This window comes from Oreochromis niloticus, linkage group LG14, assembly GCF_001858045.2.
Source record: "Oreochromis niloticus isolate F11D_XX linkage group LG14, O_niloticus_UMD_NMBU, whole genome shotgun sequence".
NCBI lineage: Eukaryota > Metazoa > Chordata > Actinopteri > Cichliformes > Cichlidae > Oreochromis > Oreochromis niloticus.
The window spans coordinates 25,323,261-25,349,377 of record NC_031979.2 but is presented as its reverse complement, the minus strand read 5'-3'; the positions used below and the strand labels follow the sequence as shown (position 1 = coordinate 25,349,377).

Below are 26,117 nucleotides of genomic sequence, written 5' to 3'. Positions count from 1 at the left end.
ATGGATCGGATTACATTTTTTTATTTCTCTCCGATATCCGATCCAGTAATTTAGGTCAGTATCGGACCGATACCGATACATAATATCGGATCGGTCCATCCCTAGTTTTTACAGAGTAAATTACACATTGTATATCAGTAAAGACTGTCAACTTTAATAATATTTCATTCATCAACATTCATTCGTTCATTCAAGGCTTCTTTTAATTTTCTGAGTAGTTTATTTGTATTCAATATAAACATGAAGACTTCATCTATGAAAGCAGAATGAATGTTAAATGAAAATGCTTAGTGTGTACAATAAAAAAATACACACTGAACCCACCTAAATTCCACACTGATCCTTTTCCAAATATCTATTTGTTGGCAGCATATTAAAAAAGCATTTCCCATTTCTAATATACTGTAAAGCTGCTTTTCTAATTTGTGCTAAAAAACTTTTATGACTAAGTGCCACGACCCATTATAGCTTTTTTCGTGTTCAATTCCGGTCTCAACAGGATTATGTAACATTTAGGTCCAAACAGTGTGATCAAGAGTCCAAAACTTGAGGCCAGGATGGCAAACACCTCCACTGCATCTGCATAATTTCCTGGTGAGCTGATATAAACAGGAACAAAGGCCACCCACACAGCACAGAAGATCAGCATGCTGAATGTGATGAGCTTGGCCTCATTAAAACTATCAGGGAGATTCCTTGCCAGGAAAGCAATTAAAAAACTGAGGAAAGCCAGTATACCAATATAACCCAGTAATACGGCAAAACCCACAGTGGACCCAACTGCACACTCATAAACAATCTTATCATTTTGGTATTGGGTGTTTTTATGTGGAGTTGGAGAGGAAGAAACAAGCCAGGTAGTGCAGATGGCTGCCTGAATAGATGTAAGGCACAGAACTGTTCCTCTCTGCTGCGTAACACCAAACCATTTCAGACTGGCTCCCCCTCCTGGTTTGGAGGCTTTGAACACAGCCAGAACAACCATGGTTTTTACCAGGATGCATGAGACACACAGCACAAAGCTGATCCCAAATGCTGCATGCCTGAGTTGGCATGTCCACAGCCTGGGTCGTCCAATGAACAGCAGTGAACAAAGAAAGCACAACTTGAGTGACAGCAATACCTGAAAACTAAGTTCTGAATTGCTGGCACGTATTATAGGTGTTCTGTGATGGTAGATAAAGATCCCTAGAACAACAGCACATATACATGTGCCCAGCAGTGATGTTGCTGTCAGACAAATACCCAGAGGCTCATAGTAGGACAGAAACTCTGTCTTCTTGGGAACACAGTGGTCACGCTGGAGGTTTGACCAAAAATCCTCTGGACAACTGGTGCACTCCAAGGAGTCTGGCAAAAGGAGAAAGATGAAGAAAGCGGAAGATGGTGAAATACATACTATATTTACTATGAATGAAAATAAATATATCGTGCTGAAAAAAAAAGAAACATCTTACTCGTCTTATTAGTGACTTTTCCCTCAGAACAAGGGATGCAGTCAAAACAGCATTTGGGTTCCCCCTTCTTTCTAGCCATGTGGGTACCAGGAGGACAGTTCTCACTGCATACTGATCGAGGAGGCTATTGGATGAAATTAAATATTACATATAAATATACTGTACAACTGATAAAATATAAAAATCAGAAAAACACATAACCTTTTTTGAAATAAAGTTCCAGAAAATCTTGTCTTCATCAAGTTTGAGTTCTTCACCGTTTAAAGCTGAACTCTTAACCTCACCCACATTCTGAACTTTAGTGCTTCCATCAGGGAGCCACAACCAGTTCATCACATCGTAAATTGGCACCACATCACCATTCTCATCAAATGACACTTGATCCCCAAATGGAGTGGTGAAATTTACCCTTTCCAAGTAATAAAGAAGCTGTTAAAAAGGGATTCATAAGAAATAAATTATTTTTAACGATCCAAACAGTGGCACCCTCTATTTGATAGCGAAATGGAATATTATACCCTTTGTACCTATACATATGAACGTATTAAAATTGAATTCTAAATTAAAGAGGGCTCCTTAATATGTAATATCTTTAATAATTTCAAGAACTCAAATGATACATTACATGCATACTGGCTAAAATGCTCTGATCTAAATATATTAAACACTACTTTTGCTCAGAAATATTGAAAACTCATTTAGTTCACTTCAGCTTTTTCATAATTAATTTAATAGCACTGTTTTTTGTCATACAGGGTAAATTTTGTTCTGAAACTAATTACAGAGCAAATGATTTACTCATAGATTGATATCTAATTGATATGGTGTGTAAATTCATATCACACCTGCCATGGCTGCATTGATTGCAAAGTGGCACAGCTTTGTTCACTGAAAGGCCCTCTTCCTGGCTTGCACTGCAGCATGTCATCAAGGGAATATGCCAGTGCATAAACAGCTTTATACACATTGTACTCAGGCCGGAGGTTGGAAATGTCCAAGATCTCAGTGTTCACATTTTCTAGATCTTCCTGTCCAGTGCATAGTGCACCTCCACCTTCCACCCAGCCTGCTGGAGCTGGTGCAAATCTGCATTGAAATGTGAATTCCCAAAACTGATTCACCTGAAATGTATTGTTGACAACTGTTTTTCTTTTTTCTTTTCCATTTAAAAAAAAAATGACAAAATGAAATTCTTGTCAACATCACAGTAACATTTCAACTCTCACCATGCTATTTCCATTGTTATTGTTGTGATGTAGGTCAGGACGTATTTGTAATAGGAAATCCCTGAGCCCTGGTATTTCTCCTCGACGAATAGCAATGCCCAGTGTACCACCCAGGTATGGCATGAACTGAGGTGTTAGGAGCACACCAGCAGTTGCTGTCCAGCCTTCACTGGCAATCCACTGTAGACCTGTTACATTCTCCTTCACTACCTGTGCATTATATTTTACCAAATGCAAAAAGTGATGAAACTATCACCTACTTTTGTGACATTCAACTTAGGTATTTGCTATAAATTGCTATTTGGTATAAATGGTTTCTTTACGTTTCTGTAGTCATTCAATTAAAGACATAATACATCTTTTACACAGTGTATAGATACAGATCTTTATAGCAAGAAATAATCAAGTTTTTTTTTTAAACTTTACCTCTTCTATAAGGTTTATCATGTGACTCTCATGTACAAAGGCAATGACCACACGAGCTGTTGATTTTTTCATCACATTCACAATCCTCCTGAGCTCATCTGTGTCTTTGTCCCAAGGCAAAACTTCAATGTAGTCTAGGCAACCTTCACCAGACAAACTTAGCTCGAATTGTAAGGATCTGGCAGCGTGGAGTCCATAATCATCATCACTGATAAGCAGACCTGCCCAAGTCCAGTCGAAATGTTTTAAAATTTTAATTATAGCACGAACCTAAGTGAAAGCAAAATGAGAAACATGAGAAAACATGAGAGCATAGATAATAAGAAAACTTTCAATGGATTAGCTACTTATCATCTACTGGCAATTGTAATAATTCTGCTGATTGAATTTTACCTGGAAAGCATCACTTGGGATTGTCCTAAAGAAGGATGGATATTTTCGATGGTCACTCAAACAAGAACATGTGGCAAAATAACTCACCTGTGAAAGACACAGACTGTATATTTTAGAAATATTCAAAGCCTTGACTGCCTCCTTTAAATTGGGTATTGGGTACATTGGTCTTGTCATTAAATTTACAGTTAAATCAGTAACTTTATTGACTGTCACTCAAACAGGAAAATGTGGCAAAATGACTCACGTGTGAAAAACACAGACTGTATATTGTACATTGTTCTTGTCATTAAATTTACAATTAAGTCATTATATACAAACACTGAACAAATATATACAGTCATACAACAATAATATGGTATAGTTAAACTGAAAACTTACTATCGGTACTCTGTATAAACTTAAGACACTGGAGATGGCAATAGAAGGTGTAGAGGAAGAATCACCCACAATCCCTACAACTGGAGGATTTCCAGTACATGTATCATCTAATATAATCTGCTCCTCTTGACCACTGGCTAATGATAATGCTCCACGGAATCCAATTCCAAGTTCAACACAATTGTCATAAAGAGTGTATCCCAGAGTCACATTAGGTAACAGGTTGGCGTTTCTGTTGATTTCATCAATAGCAAAAGCCATGGTTTGTGCCTGCCTAAATCCTTGTACATAGAAACTAAGAAAAACAGTTTAATTAAAAAATACATCAGGCAAAAATGTTGCAAAATGACTGATACAAAAAATTAAGGTAACTGAATAATAATTTAAGAGATAATTTATTTGAAAAATCAAGAAGATTCTCCATTCAATATACATGCATTATTTCTGTATGCACTAATGCATAAAATGTATGCATTACCCCACATATTGACATTAAGTTGTTCTGTTTTGTTTTTGGTTTTTTTGTGCTATTTTCCTGTCATACTTACCTATGGCAAGTAGGCTGTTGTGGCTCTGAGGTAAAAGATGGATGAGGAACACTTGAGAAAAAGTGAACTGGAAACAGTCCCCCCAGAATGATATCTCCAACCTTGTTCATTCCATTTAGATGAAACTGTCCCTGCAGCTGACACGAGGAGGGAAACAGAGAAGAGGATACGGTATAAGTGAAGTAGGAATACAGTAAAATGACCAGGACCAAATTGGTTTGTAAAGATGAACACATGACAGCTTTATGGTTTTTCTGAGCCTAGTTGTGGCATTTTATTGCTTTGCCATTCCCTTTTATTGACATGCTGTGTTGACTATTCTTTTATACCACCCATCAGGGAAAAAGATGAAGAAAGGGATGGGCCTCAAATACATTTGGTCAGATACTGATGTTGTATCTAGGTAGGCTTAGGTAACACCATGAGCATGTTGTGTGTGTGGAATCTACTGTAGCAACAAGACCCCAAACCCACACACAAAACAAAAGAAACAGGATTTTTGTGCTTTGTGCTAAGGCTCAAGACTAAGATACCAGATATTCTCCTTCAAGCTGGTTAAACTGATCCCTTGATTCCTATCATAGGGGTCAACTGAATCACTCTTCATCTGGCATCTCACCCAGGACTAGGTTACCTTGGGAAACCCTACCAGGGGGCAATAAAATAGCATAGCCCCTGAGTTCAGTGGAAGATACAAATCCCTCTATTGCATCAAGCCAGTGATTCCCAGAGGGTTTTAGTTTTTATTTATTTATTTTTTTGAATGACACACTAAGTAAACTTCACTGTGCAAAAGTATTTGTTTCTGTTTCCTGAGCCCATCTGAAGGATGATTAAGACCAGGGGTGTCAAGCGTAAGCCTTGGTGGAAATAATCAACCTGGCATAAATGTCTCTGAGGGGGGTTAGTGAAGTGCCAATTGTCCACTCTGCCACCCTCACCACTGGATTATAAGGTGCACTGTCGATGAACGGGTCTGTTTTCATACATAAGGCACACCAGATTATAAGGTGCATTAAGCAAAACAAAATCAGATAAGTCAAACTTTACTCAGCTCATTCTTCTTGCTTCCTCCACTTCCGTACCATTGATTCATTATTGTTGAATTCCCTCGCAGCTGATCTCTTCCTATGTTGTTTCAGTATATTACTGACTAACCTCATATTGTGGATGGATTATCTCAGTTGTTCTCCTGACTGAAGTTTATGTTATGTTTATGTCACTGAGTTTATGTTATGCTAACATAGCTGTGTTACTAGCGATTATATACCAGCCAGCCCAACTTCAGTAACCCTACAAACATCACAGCTGTTTACTTTCACTTTCCTTTCTTCATTTATGTCGGAAGTGATGGCAGAGCTGTACGTTTTAATTTTTTCAGAAATCTCTGTCAGAACATAGTATATCATGCTTAGGTGTGAAATAGCGAGCTAACTTCCTGCTGAATTCTAACTCCGTTAAATTTAATAAATTCTGTTTTCCTGGATGCCTGGATGTTAAACTTAATTGTTACACCAGGTAAAGCAGCAACGCTGATCATTTTATTAAAGATGAAAGAATTTAGACAGTTTTTAACTCTCAGTGATCCTGCAGTGTTTGTTTGACTTTGGGACCTGACGCAGACAGAGTTTTGAACCCAGATTACTCCGCAAAGCTCCTGATTATGGTAGCTGTAATGCTCCGACAATCCATCAAGCAGTGTGGCTTTGTAGCTTACCAAAGTCATACTAAAACATTTTTTTGACAGATTTTTGAGCGCCATGCACCATATAAAATGGGTTCGAGGTCAGTAAGCACAACCAGAATTCATACATAAGGCACACCGGATTATAAGGCACACTGTCGATTTTTGAGAAAATTAAAGAATTTTAAGTGCGCCTTATAGTGCTGATAATACGGTATACTTTTTACTCACCTCCACATGTAACTTATTCGAGAATTGATTATTTCCTCACTTTTGGCACTGATGTAAACAGAATACGAGAGTGCCGCATTGGGTCAGTGGATGTCTCCGACCACTGCTCTCTATATTTAGCTTTAAGACTTTCTCAAAGGTTAAGAACTACTAACTGGAAATTAAATTCTAGTATATTGAATGAACAGACATGTGAACAGTCAACAAAAAACATTACCAAGTACCTGGAATTCAATGATAGAGATGAGATATCCCCACTGATATTGTGGGATGCTTGTAAAGCGGTCATGAGAGGAATTGTCTAACCTCTAATATTAAAAAATCCAAAGTTGCAAAACTTCAGATGCTGCAGTCGGAACTATTAGACTTTCAGGCTACACACAAAAATACTTCTGATACTAAGAAAAAATTAGAAATTGCAAAGATGAGAAATCAAATTGACGGGATATACACTCAAGACGTCCAAATGAAACTAATGTTGACCACACAAGGATATTATGAGGGGGGAACTAAATATATGAAACAATTGGCATATAGACTAGGGAAGCAACAAGCAGATAGAACAGTGTACAAGGTAAGAGACCCGGAAACCAAAACCTCCCACAAATAATGTTGGAAAAATGAAGAGTTTGTTTGACATGTTACACCTCCCAAAACTCACGGAAGAAGAAAATAAATCTTTAGTGAATTACAAGGGAAGAACTTCACTTGGTGATTGGTAAACTCAAGGCAAATAAGGCTCCAGGTACAGATGGCTTTACTACAGAGTGGTATAAGAAACTGAGGGACGCAGTGACACCGGTATTACTTAAAACATTTAATACTACAGAGGGAGAGGCTCCCCTCTCATGGAAACGAGCTATCATTTCTAATATATATATGTATATATATATATATATATATATATATATATATATATATATATATATATATATATAAAAATCCCCCGCTCGCCCCTGCGGACGGTCTATCCTTCAAGCTTGGGTGCTGTACCAGAGGCCTGGGAGCTTGAGGGTCCTGCGCAGTATCTTAGCTGTTCCTAGGACTGCGCTCTTCTGGACAGAGATCTCTGATGTTGTTCTCGGGATCTGCTGGAGCCACTCGCCTAGGTGCGGTGACTCCCAAGCTACCACCATTTTGTCCGTCTGTATCTGGAAGTCCACAGGATCTTAGCTCGGTCATTCTCCACCACCCTTGGGGGCGTCTCCCATTTTGACCTCGGAACTTCCAGATGTTCCTGTACACTATGCCGGCCACTTGGTTATGGCGTTCCATGTATGCCTTGCCTGCTAGCATCTTGCACCCTGCTGTTATGTGCTGGATTGTCTCAGGGGCATCTTTACACAGACTGCACCTGGGGTCTTGCCTGGTGTGATAGGCCCCAGCCTCTATGGATCTTGTGCTCAGAGCTTGTTCCTGTGCTGCCATGATTAGTGCCTCTGTGCTGTCTTTCAGTCCAGCTTTGTCCAGCCACTGGTAGGATTTCTGGATATCAGCCACCTACGCTATCTGCTGGTGGTACATACCGTGCAGGGGCCTGTCCTTCCTCGTCTTCCTCCTGTTTCTTGGGTTTCTGCTGCCTGAGGTATTCACTGAGCACGCTGTCAGTTGGGGCCATCTTCGTGATGTATTCGTGGATGTTCGTTGTCTCATCCTGGACCGTGGTGCTGACACTCACCAGTCCCCGGCCTCCTTCCTTCCTCTTAGCATACAGCCTCAGGGTGCTGACCATGCATGGTCAGGAGCTTTCTTGTCTTGATGTCAGTGGCTTCTATCTCCTCCTTTGGCCAGCTTATTATCCCAGCCAGGTACCTGATCACGGGCAGGGCATAGGTGTTGATAGCTCGGATCTTGTTCTTACCGTTCAGCTGACTTCTCAGGACTTGCCTGACCTTGTAACTGTGCTATGTGTCTGAAATGTTGCTTTCTGGTAGTTCGATCCGCTCAGTTCTGACTACCTTCCCTCTCTTTGTTACCATCCAACTACACTTCTCCAGTCCAAATGACATTCCAATATCATTGCTGTATATCCTGGTGGTGTGGATCAGTGAATCGATGTCCCGTTCACTCTTGGCATACAGCTTGATGCCATCCATGTACAGGGGGTGGCTGACAACTACTCCATTCCGTAGTCGGTATCCGTAGCCAGTCTTGTCAATGATCTCACTGAGGGGATTCATGCCTATGCAGAACAGCAGTGGACAGAGCATCTCCTTGGTAGATCCCGCACTTGATGGTGACTTGTGCTATGGGTTTGAAGTCGGCCTCTAGTGTGGTACGCCACATCCCCATTGAGTTCCTGATGAAGGCTCTTAGAGTCCTGTCTCGCCACATACAGTACCTTGTTAAAAGAGGGAAAACTGATGAGTTTCCAAAACCTTAGGAATAAGTTTGGGTTGCAAAATCAAGGGTTTTTTTTAGGTATTTGCAGTTGAGGGAATAAAAGATTAAAACCAATAAAGCCAATAAAACATAAATGAAAAAATTATATAGCTGGCAACTATGGTTAACCTGAGGGGGCTTGGAGCCAAAAGCATGGGACTACATTTATCCTTGTACATCTTTCTCAAAAGCAAACATGTGGGTACCGTATAAAGGCTCAACCAGTCTTCCTGAGCTTTGCTTCCTCAGAAGACCAATGGTGGCATTCCCTGCTACAGTCATACAACTATCCACCTGGAAAAGAAATATTTACAGTAATCCTGGTTTTGTAATAAATAAACAATGACATCAAGTACCTGTAGAGTGTGTTATGACTTCTGCAACTGGACTTATCTCTCCAAATTCTCCAGCACAGGGTACTGCAAAAATTCCTATAAAACTAAAATAAAACATTTATAAATAAAAGTTTTTGTTGACTGATAAAAATGTTGTTCTTCTGAATGAAGTCTGTTTTTCTTAGTTTTTTAACTGAAAACAAGAACTTTTCTAAAATGTAACTGTTTTTCTATTACCTAACTATCTTAGTGTAGTATAAATGTCTGTGGGAAAGTCTTTATCAGCACAAAATTCTTTAAAATTATACAAATACAGTTAAAAGTCCCAAAATTTATGCCCTTCATATTTTCCAAAGCCATCCAACAGGCCAGATTGGAGTCTTTGGTGGCTCAATTCTGGGCCCCTGGATTAAAGATCATGTTCTTCGTTATGGAATGTGGAAGCCTTATAAAAACTGGTCAATGTGTTTCTCAGAAGGTCAAATGCATGTTGATATATAATAAGACTACTATATCCTTTTATTGTCACTGTACATGTACAATGAAATTGCAGGTGCTATGAACCAACTGTGGATGGAGAATAAATATAAATAACAGACAAGAGGAGTATATACAACAAGAGGAATATATATATAAAACAGAGGGAAGCCACACAATAGAAAGGCACCTATTAGAGGACAGGTTGTAAAGTGTCTCAATGTAGTGCAATGGATTTTGTCTGAATATAGTCTATCTGTGAGTGGCCTAAGTGATGAGGGTTACTAAGACCATGGCTCAGATTAGTCGGTGGGTGGCCAGGGGTTTGATGTGGGGGATTAGTGTTTGTTTACAGTCAGAATGTCCCAGGGGAAGAAGCTATTTCTGAGCCTAGAGATGTGGGCTATCCTGTGGGTCAAACAGGTAGCGAGCAGGATGCAAGGGGCCACCTGTGATCACCCTGGTTTTCCTGAGACATGAGGATCTGGCATTGGCCTCCAGGGTTGGGAAAGGCTAGTGATTTTTTTGAACAATGTTAATTACCCTCTGTGCAGCCTTCCTGTTCTGAGTAGTGGCCCCCAGGCTCTATGAAGACACGCTCTTCACTGAGGCGTGATAGCTGTGTATCGGTATTGTCAGGCATCGCGGTGTGGAGAAAAGGAAGAGAGAACTCAAACGCAGGACTCGCAGGTTAGTGTGAAATGAAGATGACATTTATTTTAAGGAGAGAGTGAACAGAACATAAAACAGACTAGCTGACTGACTGAATGGCTGGCTGGCTGAACAGAAAACAATACAGACTTAAATACACTGACTGATGATGATGATTAGAGAGTCCAGAGTCCCAAAAGAAATAGTTCTGGTGGGCAACCGGGTGGCCAGTGGTGTGGGAGCCGCGGTGGAGCCGCAAACGAGGCAAGGCCAGCAGGTGTGGAAACCTCTGGCTGAGACGAGGCAGAGCCAGCAGGTGCAGAAACCTCTGGCTGAGACGAGTCAGGGCCAGCAGGTGCGGAAACTTCTGGCTGGGATGAGGAAGAGCTCACAGCCAGCTCTGGATGCTGTGGCTGTAGTTCAGAGACTGAACTGGTGACTGAGCCAGAGAATGAACTGCTGACTGAATAGCTGGTGACTGAATAGATGGCTGAGCTGGTGCCTGAGCTGGTAAGAGTGATAGAGCTTATGCCTAAGCCGGTAACTGAGCGGGTAACAGCTGATAACAAAGCTAGTGATTGAGCTAGGGTCTGAAGTATAGGTCATAGAGGTGGATGAAGTGGTGGACTAGCAGGTTGCTGAGCTAGCTCTTCCCAGCCTCCAGAACATGAGGAAAATGGCTGGACAAGCTCACCTGAGCCTCCAGCAAGGTCAGGTTGAGGAATGGGCCGAACCCTAGCCTTCCCTTCCTGAGAAACAGGAACAGGTGCAGGGACAGGTTGGGTCCTGGCCACCCTCATCCTGGGCTCCGAGATAGGTACAGGAGCTAGCTGGACACTAGCCACCCCCACCCGAGTCACAGGAACAGGTGCAGGAATGGACTGGGTCTCAGCTGCCCTCACCCTGGGAAGCTGGCACAGGAACGGGTGATGGCTGGACGTAAGCTGTCTCAAGGAACTGGCACGGGTGCGGGGATGTGCTGAGCCTTAGCTGCCCGAGGATCTGGTACGGGGACAGGCTGAGCCTTAGCCACCCTCACCAGAGTAACTGGAACAGGTGAAGGAGGTGGAAGGGTGTGAGCAACCCTGCTAGCAGGAAAAGGCTGAGAGATTGATGTGGAAATAATGACAGGATGAGAAAAGTTATCAGACTTAGCAGCATGAATGTCCTTAATGGGAGCCTAAGGCTGCATTCACACCGAACGCGATAGAGGTGAGCGAAAACGCCCTAAACGCCCCTAATTTGACGCGTGCACATTCGCACCTCAACGCGTGTCCAAGAAAAACCCATCGCGCCTCAAAATTGCATCTTTCCACGCGCGTGGACCGGAAATGTGGGAGGAAGTTGTGCCAGATGTGTTGTGCTGCAGATGTCCTCTGAATAAACACATTATCTTGTTAGCGGAAAGGTATTTGTACATCAGTGGGAAAATAGCGGGACAGTAGGCGGGCTTGCTAGCTTTTGCGCGGCTTTATCGGGTCAGTCTGAAAATTAAAAAGGAGAATGAATGAACTTACCAGGTTGCCCGATCTCCTCACTTCTGTGCCTCCAAGCTCGGCCCTTTTTATTCCTGTCTCGGTAGAAGTAGCAGCTGGCATCATACAGCTCTGGGTGATTAGCCACGGCAGTGATGAGTTTTTCCTCCATACTGAATGAAGAATGAAGGGCTTTGGTTTGATCTGCCCCTGTGACCTGGTTACAGCCACGTCACCGGCCTCCTGATTGGTTGTCGGGGCGCGATGTGACGCCGGAGTTCATATTTTCCAACTCCAGCGGTTGGCGCGGTACGGGCGTGTGCACAAAATGCAACACACAATCTGACACGCGTGGTTTTCTTCGCGAGTCAAACGCGCCCCACGCGGTACACTGACGCGCGTTTCACGGGTTTTGGCGTTTTCGCGACGCAAATCTGCTTCCGCATGTTCGCCGGATGCGCAATCGCGTGTCATCGCGCTCTTTCCATTGACTTTACATGTACACCTGACGCTCTGGCCGCCTCTATCGCGTTCGGTGTGTGCGCACCGTAAGAGGGCAAAACAGTCTTTATGGGTTCAAGTCTCAATTAATATTGATCGGATAGTCCAAAATATGATTACAGTACACAGTCTTTGGATTAGGTGGATGATGAACAGCGGCCATTAAAGTCTTGGGAAGATTAACAGTTTCTGGGTTGTGGTGAGGAGGAAGAAAAAGTCAGTTTCACTCATCACTGGATAATGCTGACCTGAACAGTAAGAGCAGTAAGAGCGACGGTGACGTGAGCCTCGCCTCCCCTTAGCTGTGACAGCAGGAACGCTGAGTGACTGAGCCTCCATCGAGCCGAGATGGGAGTCGGAGCTACTGAAGCCGGTGAGAGAAGCGGCTTGTGGGCGGAGCGGAGCTGCTACCGAGAAGAGCTGCTGTTCCCGCCTGAGCTTTCCCACCCAAAGGGAAAGCGCTGCTTCCTGCCTCTCAATTAAATCAGAGTCTGCTGGGTCTGCACCACGAGTCTTGTCATTCTGTCAGGCATCGCGGTGTGGAGAGATGGAAGAGAGAACCCAAACGCAGGACTCACGGGTTAGTTTGGAATGAAGATGATGTTTATTTTAAGGAGTGAACAGAACATGAAATGGACTAGCTGACTGGCTGAATGGTTGGCTGGCTGAACAGAAAACACACACGGAATCAAGAATGACAAGAGAGTGAACAGGAAGAAACTGAGGGCTTAAATAAACTGACTGATGATAATTAGAGACCAGTGAGTACACAGCTGTACATAATCTGACTAATAACACATAGGAAGTAGAACTAGACAGGATGCACATAGACAAAGCTGGCACAGTAAAACAGGAAACATGAACATGTGGAAAATAAACAGAACATGAACAAACTTAAAACACTGGGTCAATGACCCATGAACCCTGACAGGTATAACTAAATTATGTATAAGTTTAAATTTAACAATGTAGTGTCACAGAGTCAATACTTGCACATTCTAGCATACACAGTAAAGGAGAAGTCCAAACTTTCTTTATATGTTCTCACTTTAATATATTTATATAAATATATTTATATAAATGTATTATTTATATTTATTGAACATGTGTGGAAAACTTTTTTTTATGATTCAGTGCCACGGCCCATTATAACTTTTTTTGTGTTCATCTCTGGTCTCAACAGCATTATGTAACATTTGGGCCCAAACAGTGCAACTAACAGGCCAAAGCTTGAGGCTAAGATCGCAAATACCTCCACTGCATCTGCATGGTTTCCAGGTGAGCTGATATAAGCAGGAACAAAGGCCACCCACACAGCACAGAAGATCAGCATGCTGAATGTGATGAGCTTGGCCTCATTAAAACTATCAGGGAGATTCCTTGCCAGGAAAGCAATTAAAAAACTGAGGAAAGCCAGTATACCAATATAGCCCAATAACACTCCAAAACCAACACTAGACCCAACTGAACACTCATAAATGATCTTATCGTTGTGGTATTGAGTGTTTTTATGTGGAGTTGGAGAGGAAGAAACAAGCCAAGTAGTGCAGATGATTGCTTGAATACAAGTGAGAAACAGAATTGTTCCTCTCTGCTGCATAGCACCAAACCACTTCAGATTGGCTGCCCCTCCTGGTTTGGAGGCTTTGAACACAGCCAGAACAACCATGGTTTTTACCAGGATGCATGAGACACACAGCACAAAGCTGATGCCAAATGCTGCATGCCTGAGTTGGCATGTCCAAAGCCTGGGTCGTCCAATGAACAGCAATGAACAAAGGAAACATAATTTGAGTGACAGCAATAGCTGGAAACTGAGTTCTGAATTGCTGGCACGTATTATAGGTGTTCTGCGATAATAGAAAAAGATACCAAGAACAACAGCACATATGAATGTGCCCAGCAGTGAGGTTGCTGCCAAACAGATACCCAGAGGCTCATGGTAGGAGAGGAACTCTGTCTTCTTGGGAACACAGTGATCACGTTGGGGGTTTGACCAAAAATCCTCTGGACAACTGTTGCACTCAAAGGAGTCTTAAAAAGAAGATGATGGTGAAATGCATATTATATTTCCAAGAAAGAAACAGAATATATGATGTTGGAAGATAAACACCTACCTGTCTTATTAGTAATTTTTCCCTCAGAACAAGGGATGCAGTCGAAACAGCATTTGGGCTCCCCCTTCCTTCTCACCATGTGGGTACCAGGAGGACAGCTCTCACTGCATACTGATCGAGGTGGCTATAGGACAGTTAGATATTACCTGCCAGAATTATAGATACTATACATATGGCAAAATATAAAAATCAGAAAAAAACATATCTAACCGTTCTGGATTTAAAGTTCCAGAAGATTTTATTTTCATCAAGTATGAGTTCTTCACCGTTTAAAACTGACCCCTTAACCTCACCCACATTCTGAACTTTAGTGCTTCCATCAGGGAGCCACAACCAGTTCATCACATCATAAATTGGTATCACATCACCATTTTCATCAAAGGACACTTGATCACCAAATGGAGTGGTAAAGTTCACCCTTTCCAAGTAATAAAGAAGCTGTTAAAAGGGGGATTTATAAGAAATAAATTATTTTTCACATTAAAATAGTGGGATTTGGTATTAAATAGTGAAATAAAATATTACACCTAGATTAGATTTAAATATAAAGTCCATTAACTAAACAAGGTCTGGTACTAATAAAATTATATACATATGCAGGTCTGATCTAAATGCACGAAGTACTACTATTTGTTTAAAGTACCCCAAATGCTTTAAGCTCCTTCCAGCTATTTAACCAGTTAAACATATGGCATTGTGTTTAATCCCACAGGATGAAGTTCACCCTGAAAGTAATCACAAGCAAACGATTTTTTCATTTAGGCGGTCTGTAAACTGATACCGCACCTGCCATGGCTCCAGTGACTTCAAAGCAGCACAGCTGTTCCCACTGAAATGCCCGTTTCCTGGCTTGCACCGCAGCATGTTATTAAGGGAATGTGCAAGAGCATACACAGCTTTGTACACATTGTACTCAGGCCGAAGGCTGGAAATGTCCAAGAAGTCACTGTACACATTTTCTAAATCTTCCTGTCCAGTGCATAGCACACCTCCACCTTCCAGCCAGCCTGATGGAACTGGTGAAAATTTGCACTGAAATGTGAATTCCCAAAACTGATTCACCTGAAATATTTAGATTGTTTGAAATATAAATTCTGATAACATGGGGTTCTTGCACATACCATAGTAAAAGTTAAAGGCTCACCATGCTATTTCCATAGCTGTTGTTTTGATGTAGATTGGGACGTATTTTTAACAGGAATTCCCTGAGCCCTGGTATTTCCCCATGACGAATGGCAATACCCAGTGTACCACCCAGGTATGGCATGAGGTGAGGTGTTTGGAGCACAGCAGCTGCTGACCAGGCTTCACTTGCCATCCACTGTAGGCCTGTTACATTTTGCCTCACTACCTGTACATTTTAATATAACAAATATTGAAACTAGCAAATACTTTAGGGACATAAAATTTAGTAAGTAGTAATAATAAAATTGTTTTAAAGCCAAACCTCTTCCATAAGGTTTAGTATGCGACTCTCATATGCAAAGACGATGACCACATGAGCAGTGGATTTTTTCATCACATTCACAATCCTCCTGAGCTCATATGTGTCTTTGTCCCAAGGCAAAACTTCAATGTAGTCTAGGCAACCTTCACCAGACAAACTTAGCTCGAATTGTATGGATCTGGCAGCGTGGCGTCCATAATCATCATCACTGATAAGCAGACCTGCCCAAGTCCAGGCGAAATGTTTTAAAATTTTAATCATAGCACGAACCTAAGTGAATACAGATTAAAACATGAGAGCATAGGTAAGAAGAAAACTTTCAGTGGATTAGCTGCTTATTATCTACTGGCAATAATTCTGTTAATTGAATTTTACTTGGAAAGCATCACTTGGGATTGTCCTAAAGAAGGATGGATACTTTTTATGGTCACTCAGACAGGAACATGTGGCAAAATAACTCACCTGTGAAAGACAAAGACTATATTTTGTTAAAATATTCAAAGCCTTCATTGCCCCCTTTTAAATTTTTAGATGGTGTACATTGGTCTTGTCACTGAATTTACAATTAAGTCGATATAAACAAACACTGAACACTCATACAACAATAATATGGTATAGTTAAACTGAAAACTTACTATCGGTACTCTGTATAAACCTAAGACACTGGAGATGGCAATAGAAGCTGTAGAGGAAGAATCACCAACAATCCCTAGAACTGGAGGATTTCCAGTACATGTATCATCTAATAAAATTTGATCCTCTTGACCACTGGCTAATGACAATACTCCACGGAATCCAATTCCAAGTTCATTGCAGTTATCATAAAGAGTGTATCCCAGAGTCACATTAGGTAACAGGTTGGTGTTTCTGTTGATTTCATCAATAGCAAAGGCCATGGTTTGTGCCTGCCTAAATCCTAGTTCATAAAAACTAACAAAAAACATTTTAATTGAAAAATACATCAGGCAAAAATGTTGCGAAATAAGTGATACAAAAAATTAAGGAAACTGAATAATAATTCAGAAGATTAGAAGATTCTTCATTTAATATACATGCATTATTTCAGTATGCACACATATTTATATTGGTATTAGGTTTTTCTGGTGGGGGGATGTGTTGTGCTATTTTCCTATAATACTTACCCATGGCAAGTAGGCTGTTGTGGCTCTGAGGTAAAAGACGGATAAGAACCACTTGAGTAAAAGTGGACTGGAAATAGTCCCCCCAGAATGATATCTCCACTGTTGTGCATTTCATTTAGACGAAACTGTCCCCATAGCTGACATGAGGAGGGAAACAGAGAAGAGGATAAAGCATAAGAAAAGTTGGAATACAGCAAAATGACCAGGACCAAATTGGTTTGTAAAGGTGAGCACATGACAGCTTTATGGTTTTCTGAGCCTGGTTATGGCATTTTATTCCTTTGCCATTCCTTTTTAATGGCGTGCTGTTCTTGTATACCACTCATCAGGGAAAAGCATGAAGAAAGGGCAGGGCCTAAAATACATTTGGTCAGAGACTGTTTATCCAGGTAAGCTTAGGTAACACCGTGAGCATGTTGTATGTGTGGAATGTACTGTAGCAACAAGCCCTCAAACACACACAAAACAAAAGAAAGATATTTTTTTGTGTGCTTTTTGTTTCCTGAGCCCATCTGGTGGATGAGTTAGACAAGAGAGGTCAAAGGCAAAGCTTGATGATTATAATCAATCTGGCAAAGGCTTCAATCAGCCCACTGGTCGGGGTTGGAAAATTTGAAGGAGTGTATAACTTTGTGAACTTTTAAATTTATCTTATTTATTTTATTTTCCTACTGATTAAAACCTCCCTGACAGCTATTCATATTACACCAAGTAATTACAAGTAATTAAGTTATAGATAAACAATTACATGACAGAAAGGTTCCTGCTTTTCTCTCTCTGATATAGAAATTTTGATTCAGTATGCAAAAATGTTATGTGTCATAAATACAGGACAGTCTGGACATTAAGCTACCAGAACCTTTTCTGTAATTGTACACATTTATCAGTGTAAAATGAATTTGACATCCCTGAGTCAGAGGCTGACAAGGCACGACAGGTGGGTGGTAAGCAAGCAAGTAATTTAGACAGCACTTTCAGACAACTCCCAGCTGAAAACAAAGTGCTGTACACTTGACATGACAAAAAATATGATACATTAATAAATAACTAAATACATAAATACATAATTACATAAATACATAAATAAATTAAAACAATATAATCAACACATTGGATTAAATTGAAACAGTAAAACTGTGTCAAAAGCCAAAGTATAAAAATGTCTTTTAAGACCTGTTTTTAAAAATGGACAATAATAAGGCTTCTCGCCCTATCACCTCTGGGCCTCCTCTTGGAGCCGCTTGTCAGCTGACCTGAGAACCCTGGGGGGGTAAGCCAGTTATAGACAGGCATATATGAAGGGGCAGACAGAAATGTAAAGGGGGCGCATGGAGGCAGGAAAGGGGTGGATTGTGGTGGGGTGCTCTGGATAACTGTTTTTGTCATGTAATTGGATTACACTTTTGTCAGGACTCTACTCTAAGACCTGACCAACTTGGGAGTCCCACCTGAAGGCTAAGCTTCTGCTGGTCTAGCTATAGGGTCACTGAGACACGTAAATGCCCTCACCACAGTAAGGTGGCAATCCCTCAGGGAGAAACCTGAAAAACAAAACAAAAAATAAATAAAATAAAATATTGTTCATCAGATTCTAACGACCAAAAACATGACATTTACCTTCATTGGATTGCCTATATTAAATATATTCAAATCCAACAATGGTACTTCTTACTATTGCCAATATTAACAAAATAAAAAGGGTAGGGCAAGTTATAAAAAAAGACATCATCAAGTCTTTAAAAATAAAACTGAAAAATAGAATAAAAAAATAAAATATCCATCTAAATCTTTACAAACAACAACATAAAATGTATCTTAATTGGATGACCTAATTCAAATAAATATGCAAAATAAAGTAAGAAGACCTCTCAATAAAGCCAATATTTACAAAGCTTAAAAGGGTTCGTATAGTAATTGTTTTTTAAAATCACCACGTCTTTTCCTACAATTCCCAAATTATTTGTAGAACACAACAGATTTAGACAGAACATTTTAATGTTTTTCTTATTTTTTTGTTGTGTTTGAAGGTTATTTGTTTTGCTAGGAACTGAACTCTGTTTGTAACTGAACCACTCTACTCTCCTTTTTCCGCAGTCCAATCTACAACAACAGTCTCCAGCTTGCCTTTCCAAAACCTCTCACAGAATCATCCATATCCAAGTTATTTGTTATGAACTTCTCATGGGCCAAGATCAGCAAATTCCTTTCTTTTATGTAACAGAAGTGAATAAGCTTTACTAAAATTGCTGTGATTACATCAGTACATGAAATAAGGAAAACTGTTGAGTGCAGAGTTGGGGTGGGGCTTTGAGTCGGGTCTGACAGACACGGGTCCTCCAGTCAGCTCTATGCAGCAGACAGGCTCACAGTGGTGCTTGTGGGATCGAGAAAGAAACGCTTCTCTACCAGACTGAAACTGTAAGAAGAACAATGGCCTAGTCCCCCATTGACTGTACAAATAAAGATGTATTTTTTAGTTGATAATTATCTCACAAGGCGCTCTTACTCCCGTCAGTCACCACACGGACAAATTCTTTGTTTGCAGATGATTTATTCCAAATTCACCAACAGCGTCGTCATCGTGAGAACTAATTAAAATAAAGGCAATTACATTTAAAAACATCACTGTGTCTTAAACATAAATATATAATGCTACTTTAGCTTTCTCACCTATTCAATGAAATCAAATAACTTAAACTACCATGTGACATCATGTGCAATAACACCATTATCAAAATAAATCCAGCAAATAATAGTGTAGAAACATAAACACCTGTTTATCATGGTTTTCATGGAAACATGAAACTGACAGAAACACATAAAACGCACCTCATTGCCTGCCGTAGCATTCCTTGCAGGTAGGTTAATAAATTAGATTTAACTTAATAATACTCTGACTGGGCTTCTTTATAAACTTGAGTCCAATTTGAAAAACCCGCCATGCAACCATGCTTTACTTGCTTTGTGTCACTAGGAAAAAAGTCCGTGTTGAGCATTACTTCTGCTTCACCAAGTTTCAAAACAAAGTCCCGCATTTAAAGGAAAATCACAAAAATGTTTCTAACAAATACAATAAGGAACATTAAAATAATGGACTGTCAGTTACAGTCGCTATGATTTTGACAACAGAAATTAGCTGCTTAATTTTCCTCTGCCCTGCCTACTGAGAAGCCTGACACCAGTTATTTGCAGGGTAAGTGTGGGTGTTCTGCCTAGTCCTGTGTGAACCTGCACACAAACAGAACACAGAGGGAAAGAGCGAGGGAGATGTGAAACCTATGATGTCATTTGTGCCTTTTCAAGCAGATTTTTCAGGGGAACAGTCCAACAGGTAGTGAAAGGTGTGGACGAGAACTGTGAAAGCTTTTGTACTGCAGTGGTTTTAAAAGGTGACCTGAACTGTTCATGGGTAGAGACTGTTAAATATCCCAATTCTTTGATCTTTGGGCGGAAGGAAGAACAACACTCGGTGTATAAATGCTCAATCAACAATCTCTTTATTCCATACAATTCTCATTATTCCATACAACACTTTTGAGCATTAAAAAACGTCCAGACGGGAGATGTGGACAGCACCTACGTGACGGCCTTGGCTTCCTGTGCAGTATGTTCTGTTCTTTCTAATCAGACAAATAAGGCCATGATTCTCTGAAAACAGTATTTCTTATAACTCAGCAGTATAATGCATCATAAAACAGTGTAATGATTTCACAATCTTTAATCCAAGGCATAATGTGGCCTATAGCCGTATAATGATTCAACAGTTCTTTGATTAGAAGTATAAGGTGGCATAAGATAATATAATAATCTCACAAGACGACTCTCAGTGCCCTCTGACTAACATCTCTCCTCATGCATGGGAAATAAAGATGTTGGTTTTTTAAGGGCTCATTGTGTCTGCAGGCTTTGTTAGTAAACTTCCACAGCAGTTCACTGGCGTGATAAACTGGATGGTCCAGTGTTCGCACTGAAGGAGGGCTCCGGGACGGCTGATCACCCCGAAGTAGCAAAACGCTTCAGTCCTGCCGGCTGGTTAAAAGAAAGACAAAGGCAGAGTCGTGGAGCCTGTGTTTCAGCGATCACTGAGATCATCTTGACGAATCAAGGGGAAACTCACATCCCTAAAGTCTTCTAAAAGACCCTACAGTCTTTCAGATGAGACTGGGGGTGGCAGTGTTCGTTCCTTGGTCTGTTAAAGCCAAGGGACCTGGCGGGGGACGCTCCATGCAGTAAGATAGGATCTAGATCCACTAAGGTAGCCAGCTGAGCAATATAACAAATATGTTGTTAAGTGGCAAAAAGAAAAGTTTCCTGTAAAAGGATCGCTGAGTGTTAACCAGTTAAAGAAAGTAGAGGCACAGTTGCGGGAAGAGGAAGAGAAATTGTTGAAGGAAAGGAAAGTTAAGACGGTAGATTTGTGTAGGGTAAGCAAGGAGAAAGAATATTTGAAAATGTGGATTGTGGAAACAGAAAGGAAGGAAAAGAAAGCAGCTTTGAAAGAATTGCCTAGAAAAGTGCATGTTAATGGAAAAGAGAAAAGAAGGCTTAAAAGAAGGTTATACGGAGCGCTTCTTCCGCCTCCGTATAACACCGAGAACAAATCATTTCCCTGTTCACGAACTGTTTGTGCTTTCACTTGTGCCCCAGTACAGGCTACTTTGCAGATCTTAAAAGCCGATACCAACTTAGACTCCTTTCTACCTAGATGCTGCTCTGCACCATGTGACCCATTCCCAGAAGATGCCAGCGTCAGTTCAGTGGCTGAAGAGTAGCAACCCCACCAAGAGGAAGCGGGAGGTGCCCTGATGAGGTGTGGTTTCCCCACCACCTCATCAGAACAGGGAAGTGAAAATCACACACACACAACACACAGTGATGTAGAAAACGTTTCACACACAGACGCACACACTTTAATACATCACAGTTCTGAGCATGTGGAACGGGTTTCTGCGTCACCAGCTGGTACATATGTACATTTAAATACTCACCTTGTATAAAATGTTAGTTTGTGGTCAGGAATTGGAACTTCTCGTAGATTCCGATGCCACTCATTCTGTGTTACGCTCGGATTCTCTCTCACCTTGGCCTGGGCTGGGTGAGAGGTTCACTCATTCTGTGCCTCCATCAGGAACCATTCAGAAGGAAAATTTTACAATACCCCTGTGTTGCATAGACGGACAGGGTAAAAGATTCAAACACAAGTTTCTGTGGTCGGACCCGTGTCCGGTCAATTTGCTCACCAGAGGCTTGATGTGCAAGTTGAATATAAGCTTAAGTTCCTGTTATGATGGCATTACAATCACGCAATCAGACTGTGACTATATGATGGTGAAATATAGCCCTGTGATCCTGGCTTTTGCATATGGGAGCAAGCTGGGAGGAGGGCCGCTTGTTTAAGAACTTGCACAAGCGACTCGCAGCTACATGTGATTTCTCTCACTGATAAGCAAAGAAAGATGTTTTTTATGGATGCATCTGTCCCACACGTTTCCCTGGCAAAAGCTCATAGCTGCCAGTGGAAAGACATGGGAGTATTTGTGCATCGGTGCTACAGCGCTTGCGACTGGGAAACTACAGAGGATCCCACAGTATTGTTTTCTCCGGAAATGAAAGCTTATAAGAAGACTGTGATGTGTACAGTCCATTGTGTCTGCTCAGTAGAGCTGGTGGACATGGCTGTTTCACACTGTCTGCTTTAAACAACACCTCCTGCAGATTCCTCACACCCCTTACTGACAGAGGTGCCTGATGGCTTGTGGGACTCATCTAAGTATGATGTAGGCCTAATTAAAAATTCTGAGCAGGTGGTAATCACTCCAAAGTCCTCTTTTCAACCATGTCAGAGACAATATCCTCTGAAACAGGAAGTCATAGATGGGATCACTCCTGTGTTTGAATCCCCGTTGAAGGCAGGAATAATTGTTTCATGCCCTACTTCTTTGGTTCATACTCCACTGTTCCCTGTGAAGAAGATCAGAGGACCAAATGAACCTGTTGAGTGGCTGTTTGTGCAGGATTTACAAACTGTAAACAAAGCTGTAGTCCCCAGAGCCCCTGTGGTACCAAACCCCCACACCATTTTGTCCCAAATCCCTTCTGATGCTATGTGGTTCACTGTCATTGAGTTGACTAATGCATTCTTCTCTGTTCCAGTTCACCCAGATAGCCAGTTCTGGTTTACCTTTGAGTTTCGGGAGAAGGCTACTGTGAATCTCCCACAGTTTATAATGCTGCCCTTAGAGACACTTTGCCAGAGTTGACTCTGTCCCAAGGCACAGTATTGTTACAGTACGTTGATGATCTGTTACTGTGTGCACCCACACATTAGCAGATCATCTGTACTGCAATGCAGTACAGATTCTCTTGCCTTACTGACACATTTGTATCACAAGGGTCACAAAACTAACAAGTCAAAGCTACAGTTTTGTAAAGTCCAAGTCAGATTCATAGGGCATGTGATTTCTTTCCACTCTCACCAGATTTCCTCAAAATGGTGGAATCTGTGATTACTATTACAAAGCCTTTTTACTAAAAAACAGATGATGTCATTTCTGGGAACCACATCCTATTGTCGAAATTTCATTCCACACTACTCCTCTGTGGAAGCTCCACTTGCTTCACTCATACATATTATGAGCCTGTCAGCCAATGATTACATTGCTTGGACACCGGAGGCTGAAACAGCCTGCATTGCCCTGTAAAAAGCTGCTGCAAACAGCGCCTGTTTTGGCGCTCCCAGACCCATCCAAACTGTACACTCAAATGGTGGATGAGAAGAATAGTTTCATGTCTTCTGTTCTTTTACAGCAGCATGGAGATAAACTTCGACCGATGGGTTATTACTCTTCTAAGCTCGACCCAGTGGCTGCAGGCCTGCCTGGATGCCTGCAAGGAGTAGCTGTGTGTGAGAAGGCCGTGCTTGCCTCACGTGACATTGTAGGGTACTCCCCTCTGACAGTACAGGTACCCCATGCAGTTTTTGTTATTTTGCTGGAACAGAAAACCTCATATCTTTCTGCAGTTTGCTGGCTCAAGTACTCTACTAATTGAAATGCCCATCATCACAATGAAACATTGCACAACATTTAACCCAGCCAGTCTTCTCCTCACGTGGGAGGATGGTGAGCCACACAACTACACTGCCATGTTGGGTGACACTTATACACCTTAGCATTGCCAGAGAGCGGGGGAGAAACGCTCTTTATTATATTATCCTGTTCAAAGCAAGTGGAGTTACGACTATGGTGGGTCTGAGTTACTCACTGGGGTGCCTCACACCAGAATCAGCTGATTTCTCTGAAGTCACAGGAGTGAGGTATGTTGTGGTTTGACGATGGTGCGGGCGCCATCTGGTGCGAGAAATGATTAAATGCTGATCTCCATCTCCCTTTTCTTTCCCTCAGTCTTGCTCAGAACATCATACAACGAACAATACAAACATGAAGTACACACACAACTATACTACTATAGTGACTATAGTCACAACTATTTCTTCTTTAGATGTGGATGGTTTACCTACTGCCTCCCAAAATTTCAAACATTTTATACCTGGCAACTATGATTAACCTGAGGGGGCCTGGAGCCAAAAGCATGGAACTACATTTATCCATGTACATCTTTCTCAGAAGCAAACATGTGGGTACCATATGAAGGCGAGCTTTGCTACAGTCATATCACTATCCACCTGGAAAAGAAATATTTACAGTAATCCTCGTTTTGTTTTCTAATCCTGCAAAAAGACTGAGGTCAGCAAAAGCCGGAGAACACAGATACACAAGGTCCAAGGTTCAGACGCAACCAGCCTTCATAAATGAAGAGCACCAGGTTGATCAAATTATACCATCACTAAATATCAAATTACTATGTAAGAATTAATAAAATAATATAATAAAATATAATAATAATAATAATAATAACAACAATAATAATAATAATATAATAAACAAGCTCTATACACAACAACAATAAACAATGAAATCAAGTATCTGTGTCATGTTTCACTCTGTGGCTGGCAGGAAATGGAACCCAAACGCAGGACTCATACGCAGGGAGGGATGAACTCAAAACGACAGCTTTATTGCTGGAAAAACACATAGGTACTAAACTAAACACAAGGAGTCATAAACAAGAAAGTCAAATCAAAAACCAGAGACACAAGGGAGCTATACTGGGAACACAGGGAACTAGGAGCGCAGAGGAAACACACAGTGCGAGGGGATCACGAAACTGACACAGAGAAACACAGGGCTTAAATACACTGGGAAATAATGAGGGGAATGAGACACAGACACAGAAGGAGAGCACAGCTGAGAGAAATCAGACATAACAAGACCCAAGGGAAGCGAAACTCAATACACTCACGTAGGACACATACCTTCAAAGTAAAACAGGAACTGTAACACAGATGTGGACTAGACTAGGGGAGACAGAGCAAGTAAGACACACAGAGACCAACACAAAGGAGGACAGAGGGCAGCTACTAAATACTCAGAAACCTAAACAGAATACAAGAAACCCAAACTAAGACACTAGACTATAGAAGAAACTGGGGCAACAAAGAGAACTTAGAACATACATCATGATACAAAAACCCTGAGACACAAGAAACTCAAAACACTGGGTCAGGAGATCCAGGATCCTGACAATCTGTAGATTGTATTTTGACCTCTGCAAACTGACTTACCTTTCCAAATTCTCCAGCAAAGGGTGTTGCAAAAATCCCTCAAAACAAATCTGACTCTCCAGTCACAGACAAACAAGAAAACATTAGCAGAGTGCCTCTTGCTCCTACTGACCCATTTGGACAGTGCCCTGGCAAGCTGAAAAAGAGAAATCAAATTAAAAATCGCAAACAGGATTTCCATAAAGACCACAATGACATTTAAGAATCAGTAATCAGTAATGCATCACAAATGTATCGCTCATCATTGATTCATTTTTAAATTTTTTTTTTTTTTTTTTTTTTTTTGTTTGGTCTGTCCCATTTGGTTCTTAAGCCGTCAGAATTGTTGTCTGAAGACCAACAAGGATACCAAATGGATTTATTTTGCCAAATGGATCATCATGGCATTGCCGTATTGGTCCATTTGATCAAACTTTGTTGTTATTATTTATTTTATTTTCAGTTGTTACAGATGGGACAGACATGACTGGGGGATAGGAAAGGGAGAAAGAAAGAGAGGAAGGAAAAGAAAAACAGAAGGGAAAAGGGACAGTGAGAAAGGGCACTTATAAAGACAAAGAG

The 26,117-nt window shown here is 41.1% G+C and overlaps 2 protein-coding genes across 2 annotated transcripts; both read right to left on the bottom strand.

Annotated features, from left to right (window-relative positions):
- Nucleotides 1-391: 391 nt before the first annotated feature.
- LOC109194621 (extracellular calcium-sensing receptor-like) lies at nucleotides 392-4,648 on the bottom strand. The gene is made up of 9 exons (XM_019345158.2): nucleotides 4,432-4,648; nucleotides 3,884-4,178; nucleotides 3,503-3,589; nucleotides 3,110-3,379; nucleotides 2,684-2,893; nucleotides 2,303-2,578; nucleotides 1,659-1,886; nucleotides 1,458-1,581; nucleotides 392-1,350 (listed from the first exon to the last, which is right to left on the bottom strand). The coding sequence occupies exons 1-9, from the start codon at nucleotides 4,539-4,541 to the stop codon at nucleotides 446-448; spliced, it is 2,505 nt and encodes an 834-aa protein (XP_019200703.1). The 5' UTR covers nucleotides 4,542-4,648; the 3' UTR covers nucleotides 392-445.
- Nucleotides 4,649-12,689: 8,041 nt separating this feature from the next.
- Nucleotides 12,690-17,109, bottom strand: LOC100708286 (extracellular calcium-sensing receptor-like). Its single transcript, XM_003455096.4, has 9 exons — nucleotides 16,874-17,109; nucleotides 16,367-16,661; nucleotides 16,107-16,193; nucleotides 15,732-16,001; nucleotides 15,429-15,635; nucleotides 15,071-15,346; nucleotides 14,495-14,722; nucleotides 14,285-14,408; nucleotides 12,690-14,201 (listed from the first exon to the last, which is right to left on the bottom strand). Exons 1-9 carry the CDS (start codon nucleotides 17,107-17,109, stop codon nucleotides 13,291-13,293), a joined length of 2,634 nt encoding a protein of 877 aa, XP_003455144.3. The 3' UTR covers nucleotides 12,690-13,290.
- Nucleotides 17,110-26,117: the final 9,008 nt, after the last annotated feature.

Coding starts and splice junctions, on each gene's coding strand:
- LOC109194621 (XM_019345158.2), bottom strand. CDS start 4,541: ATGAACAAGGTTGGAGATATCATTCTGGGGGGACTGTTTCCAGTTCAC. Junction 2,894..3,109: donor TGATAAACCTTATAGAAGAG/GTAAAGTTTAAA, acceptor TATAATGCACAG/GTAGTGAAGGAGAATGTAAC. Junction 2,579..2,683: donor ATAACAATGGAAATAGCATG/GTGAGAGTTGAA, acceptor AATACATTTCAG/GTGAATCAGTTTTGGGAATT.
- LOC100708286 (XM_003455096.4), bottom strand. CDS start 17,109: ATGTGCTCACCTTTACAAACCAATTTGGTCCTGGTCATTTTGCTGTAT. Junction 16,662..16,873: donor CAACAGCCTACTTGCCATGG/GTAAGTATTATA, acceptor GTTTTTTGTTAG/TTTTTATGAACTAGGATTTA. Junction 15,636..15,731: donor TACTAAACCTTATGGAAGAG/GTTTGGCTTTAA, acceptor TAAAATGTACAG/GTAGTGAGGCAAAATGTAAC.